The sequence below is a fragment of the Onychostruthus taczanowskii genome, unplaced genomic scaffold (genome assembly GCF_017590055.1).
Source record: "Onychostruthus taczanowskii isolate IOZ18803 unplaced genomic scaffold, ASM1759005v1 scaffold77, whole genome shotgun sequence".
In the NCBI taxonomy this organism is placed as follows: Eukaryota; Metazoa; Chordata; class Aves; order Passeriformes; family Passeridae; genus Onychostruthus; species Onychostruthus taczanowskii.
Window position 1 is genome coordinate 5,393,499 of NW_024505561.1, and position 17,267 is coordinate 5,410,765.

A 17,267-nucleotide genomic window follows, 5' to 3' on the forward strand; every position below is an offset into this window, starting at 1 on the left:
CAGTGGGCTACTGTGCCAGTCTGTCGTGATCACTGGATCCTGCATGCGCTGGTAGTGGTAAACAAAGCACATCATCAACAATGGTACACCCTTCACATCATCCTGTGGGCTACTTTGTAAAGCACTGCAAACAAGTATTAAGGTGTAGAGGCTGACGTTTATGGAGATTTTAGGAGCAACAAAAAGAGAACAGGATGAAATAGAAGGAATAGAGGGAATAAGAATTTGGGAGTGTAATTTTTTTCCCCTCCTGTGTTCATTATAACAGAAAAAGCAAACTAGAAGAGAGAGCACAGCTGAGTTAGGGAAACCAACCTTCCCTCCCCCACTCTCTGACTCCACACAGACACTGCTGGGCACAGAGGTTTGAGTGGGACACGAAATTAAATCAGAGCTCAAGGGAGCACCTTGCCTAAGCTCTCTCTCTCCTTGCATATGCAGATATACATATGCACACACAGAGGGTATGTATCTCCTACCTGGTCACAGACTATGCATACATTCCTTGCATTTTTTTCAGTTCAGCTTCAAACCTTCCCTATTTACTTAAAAACCTGCAGTTTATAGTCTGCTTAGTAGCAGAACAATATGGACAATCCAGTCTGGCCCCCAACCTGACAAAACCAATATTTTACTCACACAGTAAAGACAATGAAGAAATATGGCCTAATCAAGAAGGAAAACTGCATCTGACTGTTCTCAATTCTCCTTTTTCATCCCTCAAAATAAAACTATTTTATGAATGTCCTCCTGTGTCAAACAAAGGATGGGAACAAATGGCAGGACACAAAAGAAATTGTGAATTGCATAATTAGGACCATGCTAATAACTAAAGAAAAATGGAAATATTTTAAACCTTAAACTTAACCTCTAAGTTTGTCCTCTACAATAGTGATAGGATCACTTCAAAATAACCCAAAATATATTTATTTTAAAAGTCTGTATTTGGGGGGAAAAAAGAAACAATGTATGTGTGTGGGAATGACACAACTAATTTTCTGCAAGTCTTCTTTATGATAAAGCATCTTCATTCATAAAGAAGGAACTTATTTAAAATATGCTCACATAACAGCAACTGATTTGAAACAGCCAATGGAATTACAATATCTGTGTAAAACTTAACTCTGAATGGCTACAATGAGTATATTATTATCACTTTATCATCACTGAACTAAACAAGTTAAATTTCTAACTACTCGTACATTGTACTGAACTGCTCTACCATCAGATGGTTTAAGTAACACATTCCACAGTACATAATTTATCTTTTCCCTAACAGATAATGTAATATTGAGAGTAATCTCGCATTCCATGCTAGAAAAACATTGAAAAAAAAATCATTAGATCTTACAGCACAAATCCCCAAATTATTATATTTTTAATTAATAAAATTAAACACAGCTCTTGCTGGTCCTTTGGGTATGAGAATGATGCCACACATGCTACAGACACACAACAACATAGTTTCAATTGATCATTACAAAAAGCCCTATCATCACTAAATAACCACTACTTTATCCTTTGCAATCATTACAATAATTGATTTTGAATTGAATTTGTTGAGATTTTCTGATTGTTTTAGGAAACACCAATAAAGATACAAGGCTAAAGAACTATTCACTAAAGAACAGTTTCAAACCTGTTTTTTACGGCAGACTAGAGTATTGTTAATATATGTAATTAACGATACTAAATTTAGTATTTCATGTTTCATATCATACTGGGTGGATATTAAACTATAGTGTTCACATTTCATATGCTCTTTTTAACAGAAGAAGAAACAAACAAAAAGACTGTATAGTAAAAAACAATTCTGGCTGTGAACCAAAACTCAGAACTTTCAGACAGACAAACAAGGATAATTTTACTTGCTAATAATCCTATAAAAGTGTTTTCTGTAAAAAAAAAGGGGTGGGAGAATTAGTAAGAGTTAAAAAACAGTGTTTTAAACCAGAACTGTTAAGTTAAACAAACAAACAAATAACCCCCACCAAACAAACAAAAAGAAAACCACACAAAAACCCCACCCCAAACCCAAAGCAGGGACAATCATCAAAGTATTACACAACTCACTTCATCCACTACGAAAGTATGGAAGGGATTAACTGTTTCCACAATGCCATGGAAAGGAATGTCACAACACACCACCTGTGCCACCCACCACACTGTAGAGCATCTCAGTTCAACCCAGTGCCAAGTACTTTGGATCGACCACTATTCAGAGCCTCCAGCACATTTTCATATCTAGCCCACAGAGAAGAGATGCTAATGCTCAACAGAAATATGGCTCCTAAACCCTTGAGGCAGGGAGCTTTGCTGCTGTATTATATGGCTGCTCTCTTGATACAACACCTTACCATTGCAGCTGGGTGCAAACATGCCCTGCAGAGATTTTATGGGTTACTGCACTGAAAGCTTGAATTTCATTTCCCTCTCCATCTGCTCATTAGCCATCTGTATTCAGTGCCCCAGCTATTGCCTTACTAGCTGACTTGGCTTCCCTGGAGGTCTTAAGGGTTCACCAAATATAAAAGTGGCTGAGCAGGAGGATCAATAGGATTTCCCTGCATGGAAAAACACTCACTGTTTCCAGGAAATGAACAGAAAAAAAATCTCCATTGTGAGCACAGTCAAACACCTGATCACGTTGCCCAGAGAAATGCTAGCATGTTTTTTGCTAGAAATATTTAAGACTCAATTGCACAGAACCCTGACTAACCAACTCTGAGCCCTGCTTTGAGAAAAAGGTTAGTCCAGACCATCTCTTCAGGTTCCTTCCAACACAGGCTGTTCCCTAGTTGTGGGCATCTAAGCCAATCTCCTCCAAATGCCAGTTTTTTGGGGTTAACTCCAGTTCTACATCTAGTTCCCAATGCAAGGACATCTGCTCATTCTTGGAAGTACTCTGCAGTCTCACAGAGGTGACGTGAAATTAACACTGCTGTGCTTCATTCAGCAGTATTCCGCCCTCCCCTAGCTCCAGTGTTTATGGTAGATGCAATGGGCAGATTGGGATCCAAATGTTTCAAGGTGAAAGCTTTTACTTTGCAGTATCAAATGTTGCCTGGAGGCTGAACAGGGAGTTTTGATAGGCAAACAGTCTCATCTAACATGACAAAACTCAGATTTATGATTGACACTCAAAGCTTTCATTCAACAGAAAAAAAAACTCCACATTGATGAGGGCTGGAATACATAAGAAGGAGACACTTTCCAGAAAGATTATTGTATCATTTCGTAATTGGCATTATAAAATGCTGAAGAATACATTTTTGTACTTCAGAGGCCAGGAAAAGTTTATTGAAACAAAAATCTTAGTATAACGGTAAGAAATCCATATATATATTAATGGTGGAGAACACAATACTGTGAAATCCAATTTTACATTCAGTTTACTCCCTTAAAAATCCCACACAAATTTCATCATTTTCATGAAAATACAGCTGCACAGAAATGCTCTTATTCCCTTCAACAGAGATTTGGATGGCATTAAGATTTGTTTATCTTCATGTCTTTTTTGATCCTCTCAAATTAAGAGAGAAGAAAACATGGGAGAAAAATAAAATAAAATAGAATTTTTTAGTTATAGCAGACTTCCTTGAAAATGCAAATTTCAACACAGAAAGGCACATTAGGAATGAATTTCCCTCTCTTGCTACCTGAAAACATGTTATCTAGTATGTTGGTTTCACTGCTTTCCCAATACATGTATCATTTTACTCTGACATGAAATAATACATTTAGAATATTCCTCAATAATAGCTGTTTTCATGAAGAATAACAAGAAAGTAATCCTTGAAAATGCTATTGGAGAGGAAAAAAATAGCATTACCAAAAAAAATGAAGTTTTGTTCATCTAACTGGTCTGTATATTTCTAGCTGCATTACGAAATTCGGTGAGCAGTATAGTTTTTCTTAGTAACTTTTAGGTTCAATTTTGATCACCATGGTAAATCACCAAGTATTTTATTATATGGACACATAATTCAATCCATGTCCCAGAATAATTTCTCTCTAAAAACTTCCATGACCCCTTGACCAGTTAGAATAAATACAATTTTTATTTTAGAAATACTGCTTATGTACTTTCATCAAGCAATTTAAATGCATTTGATTTTTTAATGTGTTAATGCAAAAATGGTGCAAAAAGCCCCACTGTGTAATATGAGTCATTACTTTCCCGTAATAAACACTCCAATAAAACCAGACACAAGTAACCATAGAAACAGGTGCGTATATTCCAGTGCCATGGTCTCTAACCTTCCCTGGCCCACAGGCAGTAACACCCAACTAGCAGCATGCTGCCGGCAACTTCCAATTTCTTTTCCTCATGATAATCAGTTTTAATTTCTTTAATTTCCTGTGACTGGAAACAGCAGCAGAGCATTTTATGAGCAACACAATCCCAGTAGCCTGGGAACAGATGTCCTTACAATGGTTGCAGACACTTAGCAAAGCAGCAACAAACAGAGGAAAAAGGTGAGACAGAAGAATCAACTTTTGTAGATTCTCGTATTCAAATAATGAATATAAATTCTTTTCATAGGAAATAATATTTAAAACTAACAATCACAGCTCCAACATTAAAATATTCTAGTTCTAAAATATTCTGTTTTAAAACTATTTAAAATAACCTATTCTTTGCCAACACAGGATAACATAGGACCTGCACTACACATCTAGGTTTCCAACAACATTATACACACTACAAAATTTAATTTTTAAATATACATACATATATATGTATTTTAATATATATCTGGTTTTGAAAATAATTTGTAACAAGGATAAGTAGTTTTCATCTTATAATCGCAAGGCATAGGGTAAAACAGAAACTCAACTCTTATGACAAATAGTCTTTTTTGTGTTTGCTCTGTGAGCTTTATTTGACCATAGGTAAGTAGTTTTCTCTTGATTTTTTCCCCTTCACTCTGTTTAGTCAAAGCATCTCAAGATTTTCTTATCCTTGCCACTGATTCCACTGGTTCTGTCCCTACCCTTAAGGTCAAGGTTCTCACTTTTGTTTGTGACTTGCACATCCTGAGATGGAGCTTTCAGCAGAGATATTATAAGCACATCAGAGCACGTTATTGCTGGATGTCAGGAGACACATATTCTGTTTTACTATCCAACTCTTGAAAAGAACACAACTTCCTGATTCTTAACTCATTTATAAACTATGGGTATGCAGTACTTCTAAAGTCATGGAATTTAATTAATTTCAAAATTTCAATCTTCTATTTTCAGTGTGTAATGCAACAGAAACACCCTTGACAAGGTTACCAAAAGCTGGTAAGCCACCTGACAGTGTTTCACTATAATCCTATTAATATTTCCATCACTTATCAGAAAGATTAAACTAATTCTATAATTTCTCCATTCTTGTTTGATAAAAATGGCATGTTAATTAAAACTACTAAAAAGAATGCAAAACAGAAACTTGTAATAAAGAAAACATCAGTTCTGTAATTCATAACTCAAAGTTATGAATTGGGATGATTATTGAAGAAATTAATTTAAGCACAAATGAGCGAATGCCATAAATGTTAAAAAATAATTTAGCATCACACTGTATGTATACTTTCTGTAGTCCTCACCTTTCCACTGACATTAAATATATGAGTTAGAGAAATTGTTGACTGGGAGATACCTACAGGTGAGGTGTTAGTCTGTGTGCTTTAAGCTTCGTTTTCTTTCAATGGAAAAAAAAAAAAAACCAAAAAAATTATCCTTTGAAAGAGCCTACTTTAGACACAAACAACTAATTGCAGACCACTGCAGTCCCTCAAGTTAGTGCTGATGAATATTATTTTTCTTTTCCTATTTCATAAAAAAATCTATTTTTTGCAAGCTCCATCCTCAGGTCTCTTCTCTTGAGCAAAGAGACAGTAACTACAGCAACCAAAGCACCTATCAGAAAAATAATGAGGAAGTGGTGAGGAAAATGTTCTCTCTGAACAGGACAAATGCTGCCTGGAAAAACCTGACATGCTGAAAGCCACTGATTTCAGTTAACTAAGTAATTTGTTTGTTTTGGTACTAGACAGAAGCAAGCTAAACTGTTCCCATCTATTTGTGACTGTTTTGGTAGCAGAAGGTGCTTAGTTCCAGTTCCTGTCTGAATTCACCAAGAATGTGGAAAGCTAATGGTGTAACCATTCACTTCTACCCCTTGCCGGAGTTCCAAAGTCAGTGGAGAGCACACAGTGCTACTGAAATAAGACTGACAAATCCACTCACAACTACTTCAGTTAGTACAAAAGTTTTTCTGTAAATGTAATTTATTTAACAATGGGGAAAATGTTAAGGACCATTACTTATGACTTTTTGCAATCTCCTTTTTTAGATGACATGTGTCACAACTGCACAGTAAAAAATAAGATATTTCTATTAAATTCAGTGCAGTGCTTGTGTTGTATAAAAAAAATTCTTATTTTCAGCATTAAATGTCAAAGAGGCTTTTTTAACAGACAGGAGAAGGAACTCTCACTTTTTTTTTTTTTTTAACAATGTAACTCTTAACGGAGGAGTAGAATAAACCATGCCTCCTTTTCACAACATGATTTCAGTGTAGGTTCTCTCACACCATCATGACAGTGATTAGAAGCTGCAAGGAGGATGCAGTCTAATGAAGAAAATTTCATATACCCTAACAGTGTCTATGGAATGAAACTATATGGACTCATCTTTCTTTCCATAAAGGCTGAATTATCATCTGAGATAACTGTTACTTGGCTCCTTTTTGTTATAGTTTCTGGCATATTTTCCCCTTTGGTTATTTTATTATACATAATGCCACCAGTGCAACTGTGTCTAATATAAGCAATTTATCTGGAATATTTCTGTCTCCCCATACATAAGCTGAAAATAAATACTTCTAATAAAGGTAAAAGATATCTTTAGAGTAAGATAGCCTTACCTTGGTCATACCCATGTGAGATGACCTTCAGAAGATGCATTACTAGAAAGCATAAGGTAATTTTTTCATTCTATTGATTAAGAGAAATAAAGACCTTCTGTCACAGGTTAGGATGCCCTATTTCTTTGAGAAGTCCGATGCTCATCTAACAACACATCTGTTTTAGGCTTGAGAGTTATCCTTCATTTCTTCAATTGCACCCCAGCTCCTTTTTCAAGGGGGGAATAATTTATGAAAATTTCCTTGATTCAGAAAACAGACTTGTGTTAAGCACATACAGTCATGCTCTTAAGTGACATATGAGTGGGCACATCAATGTGAGCTTTGACTCTGAGGGACCATAAGACTTGTCAGTTAAGTTCCAGGTTGACTCATGAACTATTTTGACAGACTCAAAGAGTAGTTCCTTCATGGTGCTCTCAGAAGCCTGCCAATCAATCACTAAGTTATGCAGTAGACATAAACTGCATGTAATTTGGAAAGCACTTCAAATTTTATTGATGATAAAATGAAGGAGATTGATCTGCTTTCATTTGACAGACAATACTTCCTTAATGCAGCTGATTTTTGCAAAGCTCTTTCTGACCAAGGAGCATGAAACATGACAGGAATCAGAACCAAAGAGTCACTGAACCCTGTTTACATTCTGGGAACTAAAGAGCATGAGAACAAATCTAGGATCAATTGAAGGAAGTGGAATTCTGAACTGAAAAGATCACAAAAACACCAATGTCAAATTTAATTCAGTAAGCTTTAACTATGCACTATTACATTTTTATTACATTTACTATCCCAAGCCATTATTGTTCAATATAGAATGTTTTTAAAATTCAATATAGATTATTGTTTAGAATGCAAGCATAAGAATATGCCCTAAGAAACAAACTGACTTGCTAATTCTGTCTCCATCTCATATAAAACTCCATCTCATATAAAACACAAACCGCTGCAAATTCTTACTGCTTGTACATATATTTTAACAATGTAGATAAACATTAGACTGTCCTAGAATGTTGTTTTTAATGATATTTCAATCAGTAAGAAATTACAGCCTGAATTTAATTTTTCAGATACAAGTTTCAAAGTAAAGACAGATGTATTAATAGCATTAGTTCACTTGTTCACGACATGTGTCAGTAGCTGCATGGGTAGCCCAAAGTTTGGATAGATTTTACAAGCACAGCAACAATAACCCAGAAAAAAACATGCACAATAAAAGACACAATACTACTGCAAGATTTCACTTTAACTTTTCCTCTGGGATTTGAAAACTCTTGGATGGAGGCATTGGTTTCTTTTGTCACTTAGTTTAAACATGGAAAAGGGAAACTTTCTACAGACAAAAGGCTAGCAGTTTCAGAAAGTACTTTTCTTTTCTAAAATGCCCTAGAAACCAAAGAAAGTGTATTTTTCATTTGTCCTCAGAAGATATTAATTAGACATTTTTAAAATCTTCCTAGCTCAGCTATACTTACATTGTTATTAATTGGGGCTTAAGTGGATGGTGCCTAACTTCTTCATAAATTAGGTTTCTTGCTGGACTATAATTTTGCATTAATCATGGTTCAAAGTTTTTTTTAGCATTTCAATTCCTCAAGCATTTACAGAAATACTGATTCATGGTAAAGTTCAGTAGAATCATATGGCAATGCATTCATTGATATTGCACTCACTAAAAGACTTGAATCCATATAAATTAGAACATTGCAGTAAAAATTGCCTTATATAAAGATGTTTCATATGCAAACATCTTTAATAAATGCTAACAGGTTTCTAAACAGTACCTTATTTACTTCATTTGCCACTATCTTTGGCAGTCCATGGATCAATACGCTCTTGGCAAAATTATAATATTAAACTAGTATTTTCTCTGGAAACAATAATCCAAAGAATAAGTCAAATAATTCACTAAAAAATGTTATTCATTGAATATCATTGAAAGAAAAATGGAAAATTTTGATTAAACATTACCAGAAATGTTTTTTGCATAAGGTTGGTCAAGCATTGGAACAGGCTGTTTAAAGAGCTTGTGGAATTTTCATCCTTGGAGAAGTCTGAGATTCATCTGGACAATCCAAGCCAAGGGCAATGTTATCTAACTGGACCTGCTTTGGGCAGCAGGTCAGACCAGATGACCTCTGGAGGTCCCTTACATCTAAGTTATTCTCAGACAATTCCCAAAATGGCACCAAAGAAGGCACTTAATTTCAGTGTAATTATATTTACTGATGAATGCTACAAGACATTACGTTTTAAGCCAATCCTCAATTGTTAAAATAACAATAAATGCAGCCATTTTCTACTTAAACTCTCTTTGTGTAACAGTAGTTATATCCAATCTATTTTAGTGCATTTTTATCTAATAAATGAAGAGCAAAATGTCAGTGCGCAAAAGAAATTATGTGTTGTTATCTATACATTTATAACATTAATTGAGACCAGGTCCAGACAGCTATCAATTCTGTGTGCCCAGACTCATCAGACATGCTTCAAAGACAACCTCATCATACAACAACCAGAGACAAGTTCATCCTGTGCAGAGCAGCTAAGGACTCTAGGTCTGTCTAGCTCAGAGAACAGGAGGCTGAGGTGTCACCTCATTGCTCTCTACAGCTTCCTGAAGAGGGGAAGTGGAGAATAAGGCGCTGACTTCCCTGGTAACTTGTGACAGGATGCATGGAAATGGTTCAAAGCTGTGTCACAGAAGGTTCAGACTGGTAATTAGGAGGCATTTCATAAAGAGGATGGTTAAACACTGGAACAGACTTCCTAGAGAGATGGTTGAGGCCCAAACCCTGTGCTTAAGAGGCATTTGGACACGCATTTAGTAAAATATTTTAAGTTTTGGTCAGCCCTGAATTGGTTAGGCAGTTGGACTAGATTATGATTTTAATTCCCTTCCAATGGTCCCTTCAAACTAGTCTAGTCTAGTCTAGTCTAGTCTAGTCTATCACAGAATCACAGAATAAGCTCAGTTGAAAGGGTACCATAAGGATCATTGAGTCCAATTCCCAGCCCTGTACAGGACAGCCCCAAGAGTCACACCATGTGCCTGAGAACATTGTCCACATTCTCTCTTGAACTCTGTCAGGCTGGTGCTGGTGACCACTTCCCTGGGGAGCCTGTTTCAGTGCTCAACCACCCTCTGGGTGATAATACCCAACCTAAGCCGCCCCTGATGAACTTCAGGCCATTCCCTCAGGTCTGTCACTGGTTACCAGAGAGAAGAGATCAGTGTCTGCCCCTCCTCTTCCCTTCAGGAAGAAGATGTAGAGGGCAATGAGGTCTCCCCTCTGTCTCCTCTTCTCCAGGCTGAACAGACCAGGTGCCCTCAGCCACTCCTCATAAGTCTGCCCCTCAAGGCACTTCATCATCTTTGTTGCGCTCCTTTGGACACTCTCTGACAGTTTAATATCTTCCTTATAATGTAGCACTTAAAACTGCTGACTCATATTCAGCTTTCTCTAGACCAAGATGCTCAGGTCCCTTTCCATAACACTGCTTTCCAGCCTCCCATTCCCCAGTCTGTACTGTACATCCAGGGTAGCCCCAGCTCAGGTGCAGAATCTGGCATTTTCCCTTGCTGAATTTCATATGGGTTGTGATTGCCCCCTATTTAGTTGAGGGCTCTCTGCAGGCCCTCCCTGCCTTCAAAGTAGACAACATAGTGTCTGTTGAACTTGCTCAGTATCTCTTCCAGTCCTGTGTCCAGCTCATTATTGAAGATGTTGAAGACCACAGAGCTGAGGAGCCCTGTGGAACCCCACTAGTCATAGGTCACCTGTCTGATGTCACCCCATTCACTGTAACCCTTTGTGCCCGACTCATGAGCCAGATGCTCACCCATCACATGATCTGTTTGTCCAGTTGTGTGCTGGACATTTTGTCCAGATGAGTCCCTGAGAGGTAGTATTGAAAGCTTTACTGAAATCCAGAAAGATTACATCCACTGGCTTCCCTTGATCAGCTAGGTGGGTTACCTTCTCATAAAAGGAAATCAGATTTGATAAGCAGGACTTTCCTCTTGCGAAGCCGTGCTGACATTGTTTTTCAGGTGTTTTTCAATACCTGCCAGAATAATCTTCTCCACAAATTTACCAAACACTCAAGTGAGCCTGAAAGGAATGTAGTTTCTGGGATGCTCCTTATTGCTCTTGATGAATATCAGGACAACATTTGCCAGCTTCCAGTCAGTTGGGACATCTCCAGATTCCCAAGACCACTCAAAAATCATCATGAGAGGTTTTTTGGTGACATCAGCAGCTCTTTTGAGGATTCTTTGCTATATTCCATCAGGCTTCATAGGGATCCAGCTGGAGCAACAAATCCTGAACATTTTCAGGGACAACTGGGAGATGATCCTTCTGACAATCATGGTCACCACTTCAGAGGCTGAGATCCCTTGGTCCACCATCTGTGTTGAACACAGAGGCAAAGAATGCATTAAACATCTCTGCCTTGTCCATGTCCCTGTTTGTGAGGTGACCATTCTCATCCTGTTAAAGGCTGATGTTAACCTTACGCTTCCTATTGCCATTGATATACTTGAAAAAACTCTTTTCATTGTCCCCCACAATTCTGGCAGGTTTAACCCCAGCTGATCTTTGGCACATGAATTTTCTTCCGACAGTGACAAGCAGTGTCTCCACATCTTCCCATGTCACCTGACCTTGCTTCCACTGGTCATACATCTTTCCTTTTTTTTGGCTTACTTGCACTAGAAAACTTTGTTCAGCCAAGTCTTCATGACTTCTGACATTTGGGAATTGCCTGGTCCTGTTTCATTAGGACATGATATTTAAAAAGTGATCAGAACTGATGGACAGTGATGAACTGATGGCAAAAAATATTTTCCCAGAGGACCTCACTTACTAATTCCCTGAACAGCCTGAAGTCTGCTCTTCTCATGTTCAGAGCTGAGGTTTTGCTGTCATTTTTCCTTCTGTCAACAAAGATTTTAAACTCTTGCCAAGACAGCTGCCGATCTCCACTTCATTCATCAGATCGATTCTGTTGACAAGCAGTAGATCAAGGAGAGCATCTTTCTGAGTCAGCCCCCTTAGGACCTGTTCCTTAAAGCTGTCATCCAGGTTTTTCAAGAATCTTCCAGCCCAGATTGTACATCCCAGATGTGATGCTCCCAGGTAATTTCTGGCAAGCTGAAGTCCCCCATAAGGACAACAGCAATCCTTAAGATTTTCTCACAAATCCACAAATTTAAACAACCCAGTAAAGACAATAGGCTATGCAGCAGCGTATCTTTCATAGCCCCTAGGTGTTGACTGTGAGTGAAGTTAGTATTCGCATACTCAAAGGCCAGTGTACAAAAGCCCTCTCTCTCTGCATTAATATCTACATTTCCTTTTCTCTGCAAAGACTGCACTGGTTGTAATAGTAACTTTTTATTCCCACACTGTTCAAATGTTCACAATGGTCACTAATTCCTGATGCATAAAAAATCCTGTGTCCACGTCTTCACTTTCTTCACGGACATCTCTGAACAAGAGAGCTCAGGTAGCAGCAAGAAACAGCACTTCACAAAAGATTACTCTGGCTTTACACAACCCATGACATTTTTCTCAGAATCATCTTATTTCAGTAATTTTCTAAATAGCAATATTAACGACAATTAAAATTTTACTATTAATATTCATTAAGCATAACGACACAATAGTTCAGTTTTTCTCAGTTTGCAGACAGCAAACTCAGAAAAAAATAAGATCTTAATTACAGATATCTTTGGAATCACCAGACATTTAAGGAGTTAAAAGCAAGGATAACGTAACACACATTATCTATTATGTGCAGTAGTGCCATAATTGCATTGTCAGTAAGGTATGCAAATGGATTTTATACATGAAAGCCAAATTTGTATCTTTTTGCAGAAGACTATAAACAATCAATAAAATAATGGTACCAAATAATGATTACTAACATATTCTGCAATTTTGCAGCCTCCAATCTACTTATACAAATTAGCCCAGCAACAACAGCAGTCATATGATAAGAGAAGCATTTTGTTTACCAACATGGATTATATCAAGGTAAAAAAAATTCAAACCAAGATCACTTTATCGACTAGCTCACAGTAAGACTCATGTTCTTATTTAAGTAAACATACAAAAACACATCCAGCCACATGAAACAAAAATCAAAATTCTAAGTTCATATATGGACCGACAGACATATATAAAATATTCTTGCTAATGTGTATGTAGCTTATTTTTCCTTTAATTCTTTATACAAATAAAATGAAACTATCTGTTTCCTTAATTTTCTACTAATTCTTCATTTACTATGAATTCTTGCATTATATTTTGAGGGGATTAAATATGCAGTAAAGCTACATCTTTATCCATCTGTCTTTTCAGTTTATACACCATGATGTTGCCTGCAGTTAAAAACAATCATAGCAAGAAGAGCTGGCAAGTTAAAAACCAAATATCAAGTGTCATTAGCATGCATTCAGATCACTGGAAGCACACAGAGAATACTGTTTAAATGCTTACCTTAACTATCCCACGGATATGCATTTTTGCTATCATCTCTGCAGTGTAAAGAAACATCAACAGAGTATCAAGAGCAAATGTCACATACTGGAGAGGCGGATAATGCTCGAAGGTTTTTGGAGTGTTCATACACACAGAAATAACACTGATGATGGCACAAATTCGTAGTAAAGAGTGCACCCACTGAAAAAAAATAAAAACAAACAAAACCCAAACACAAGATATTACAAGATTGGTTTGATGTTCAAAAAGCCCTCAAATATTTAGCTTCCACAAGTTACCCTGGCAGTCTTTTGTAAAGGCAGTCTGTGTCCTTTTACATCACAATCCACATATAAAAGGTCTTCAACCAAAAATAAGCACTCCTAAATTACTTATACATGTATAGACACGTATATACTTTTATTAGTTAGTTAGTGAGGTTGTATAAGTCAGAAAACATGAATTAAGAGCCATGAAACTGAGAATAAGGATTCTATAATTTCTACTTTGTGGCACTTCAATTTCTTTTCAAATTACAACCCATCACATTTATGGGTAGACAATAGGTAGAATTAGTTGAAGCTGGGACGATGGATTAAATAAAAATATTTGTGGAAAATTTTAGTTTACTTAAGAAATTATTTTTAAATCAGTTCACAACTCAAAAAATTAAGAGAGAGTCACAGGATTAAAAGCATCCTTCTGGTTATGAAAATAATAAATATAAAAATAATAAATATAAAAAAGACTATGTCACAGGCAGCTACTTCTTTTTGTTCCAATCAAGTTTTGTTGCTATAGGAGAACTGTTCATTTCTTTTACTAATTAGGACTCAGTCTCACTCCTCATTGCCAGTCAGAGAGCGAGGTGTAACTAAAAAGCAGAACATATCAATATGGAGGTATAGGGCTGGATTTTTTCCTTTTAAATACAAAATGTGATTGAAACATTTTGAAGTCAGGCAAGTATAAGGAAACATAGTTGGGAAGGTCATACCTATCGTAACAAATAGGAAAAGATACTGCAGCAACAAAAAAAATCTTTTAAATAAAAAGACCTGAAGTATATTTATCAAAATTTTTCATCTGGGTAAAAATTCTATACTCATTTATAGTGTACCTTGGACCTTCTGATATCCAAAAGACTCAAGAAGAGCCATCTAATTTAATACTTACTGTTCACTAACTTTAATGATATCTGACATGAATTTATTAGTTCTATCATTTGTATACTCTGAGCTCAGTTTAATAATTTGGAAGCAGAAGACACCTTATACATGATCTCCAATACCCCATTAACATCCGCTTTGTTTTGAACCTTGTTTCAACTGAAACAACGTAAGTAATCAAGCGTTGCTGATACAAAACTTGTTCTCTGACACATTAAAGTGCCAGTACTACAAATACTAAGCAATATACAACTAGTCCATCAGCATGACAAGAAATATTATTCCACGAAAATCTCATGCATTCTGTGATGAGAAATGTAGGTAAATATCCATCATATATTTCTGCAATGACATTTTGAATTTATTACAGCAGCCAATACAAACATTCTACTTAAACAACTGACAAGACAACACCCATATATCAATTCATGCTGAATAGTTTTCGGTGTTAAAACTCAGCAGCAAAGCTGAGGGCATCTGGCACCCTTACTACAAATGAGATGATGGTTTCCTTATATGAATGCAATGCTAACAACAGGTATTATTTCAGAATATTTTACTTCCTGCTTTTAAAAAGTAAAAATTTATACACTAAGAGAAATGTGAAAATGTTTTCTCTGCAAAAACAGAAAAGATTCACAATATTGGAATCCTGGATCCATGCTCACTCCTGCATAAATAATTCAATCATAATAAATATATTTACATGGTAAAGACATTTCCTTAATACTACACAGTCTATTAATAACTCCACTCCTAATGAAATTTTCCCCAGTTTCAAGTTGCCAGACACTTTTACACCTCTCTTTTTCTCAAGGCAGGTTTTAGGTTAAATGGTATGAGAAAAATGAGAGCTGTACTTCAAAATAAACAACCAAAATAACAACACTTTTATATTCATAAATGTTTTAAAAGGAGAGATCTGAAAATCTAAAGTGTTTATTGATGGCTACCACTTGAGCAACTAAATCCTCCTTTTAACATTCTTTTCAAATGCTCATTTTATGAACTTGTAATTTCAACGAACATGTTAGGAACCAGAGACCTTGAAAAGATGGCTGTTTTAAAAGAATCAATCAGATGATCTGGTTGGAAAATACTGCTTGATCATCCCATAATTTTGGAACAGCCAAAAGAAATGATTTTGTTTAGTCTTTGATATTATTCAAAATATTATCTGGTACACTAGCAACTATAGTTCAAAACTTGTTTCTGACTAATATCTAATTCAGAATTTTTGTGGAAGTCATATTTCAACAATTCAAGTTACATTTAACTTAAAATTAGCAATTACATAAAGAGATACCTACTGGTTTGTTAATCCATAGAATATCTGCATTGTCTGACAAAGATTCATCGGGACCAAAATCTGTAACAGGCTGGGCTTCCACCCTTGAACTCTGTTTCCTTTTCAGCATCCTGAAGTTAACTTCTCTTATCTATAATCATGAAACCTCCTTGGTGAGAAAAAACCAGAAAACATTAATTCACTTGAGAAATTTTACAATGCATTTTGAACGGTTTTATGAATAACCTAAAATATTTTGTTTTCTTTTGAACTTACTGATTAATAGGATATTGATTTTATTAAATATAATCACTGACATGACACTTGTTAGTTTACAAAAAAATGACACAAAGGCATGCAACACAAACAATTACCAAAAACTTAGCAACACTGACAGAAAATTTGTTCTGATATGCAAAGAATGCTATTGCTGTGAACTTCAACACAGAGTAATCATTGGATGGATTTGACCTGGAGCCATTTAATTAAATGGTGACATTTCCATTTATTACACTAGGCTAAGATAAATCCCAACATGCCAAAGGCAAACAGGCAATGTTAAGCAGCCAATAGATGTTAATGTTATTTACTGAAATCAGAAGAGTCTTTTTGCTATATACTACTATTAACATTATTTTTCTAATAAGTATTTTCTAAAGTATTTTTCTAATACTTTTTTTTTTATGTTAACAATTATCTATCCAACAGGCAGACAGCTGGCTGGCTGTGGGGCATGTGCTGGCACATGGAAGGACTGAGGAAAATGTGTTGTTTCCACAAGGTCAGGAGGTGTCTGGACATTCCTGCATGGGTGGCACTGACTGAGCCTTCTGTATGCTCAGCCATGTGAGCCACAACTAGGGGACACACCATGAGAGAAGTACAGTTGAGTCAGATCTTAGTAGTGACTTTTTCACAGACACAATTCATGGATCCCAGAGTCTAAACAAATCCAAGCAGATGAGGAAGATATACTGTCCTGAGAAGTAACTTCCTGCCTTTGAAATACAATTCTATTGTTAATGAAATACAATACCTTAGAGACTTTTTTTTTTTTCCATCAAAGTAAGGGGAGGAAGAAAGCAAGATCTTGGGACCTTGTTCTGGACCTTTACTTTGGACCAACTGTTTGCAGGTGACACTGCCCTGTGACAACCAAAAGTTTGTCAAAGCTAGTTTAAGATAGACTCATAGAATGGTTTGAGTTCAAAGAAACCTTTAAAGATAATCTAACCCAACTCCCCTGCCATGGACATGGATGTCTTTCACTAGATCAGGTTGCTGAAAGCCCTGTCCACTTTTCAATGATAGGGTTACCACAACTTCTCTGTACAGCCTGTTTGTGTGTCTCCCCACTTTCATTGCAAATAATTTTTTCCTTATGTCTACCCCGAATCTTC

The 17,267-nt window shown here is 36.3% G+C and overlaps 1 protein-coding gene across 2 annotated transcripts in view; it reads right to left on the reverse strand.

The window, feature by feature from the left end:
- Positions 1-15,997, reverse strand: part of NALCN (sodium leak channel, non-selective) — a 212,108-nt gene extending 196,111 nt beyond the window's left edge. For both annotated transcript variants that reach the window (XM_041423382.1, XM_041423381.1), the window contains exons 1-2: positions 15,890-15,997; positions 13,429-13,611 (exon numbers count right to left, since the gene is read on the reverse strand). In XM_041423382.1, the coding sequence (XP_041279316.1) occupies positions 13,429-13,611; positions 15,890-15,997 (291 nt within the window). The remainder of the gene's footprint in view (positions 1-13,428; positions 13,612-15,889) is intronic.
- Between the last annotated feature and the right edge of the window lie 1,270 nt (positions 15,998-17,267).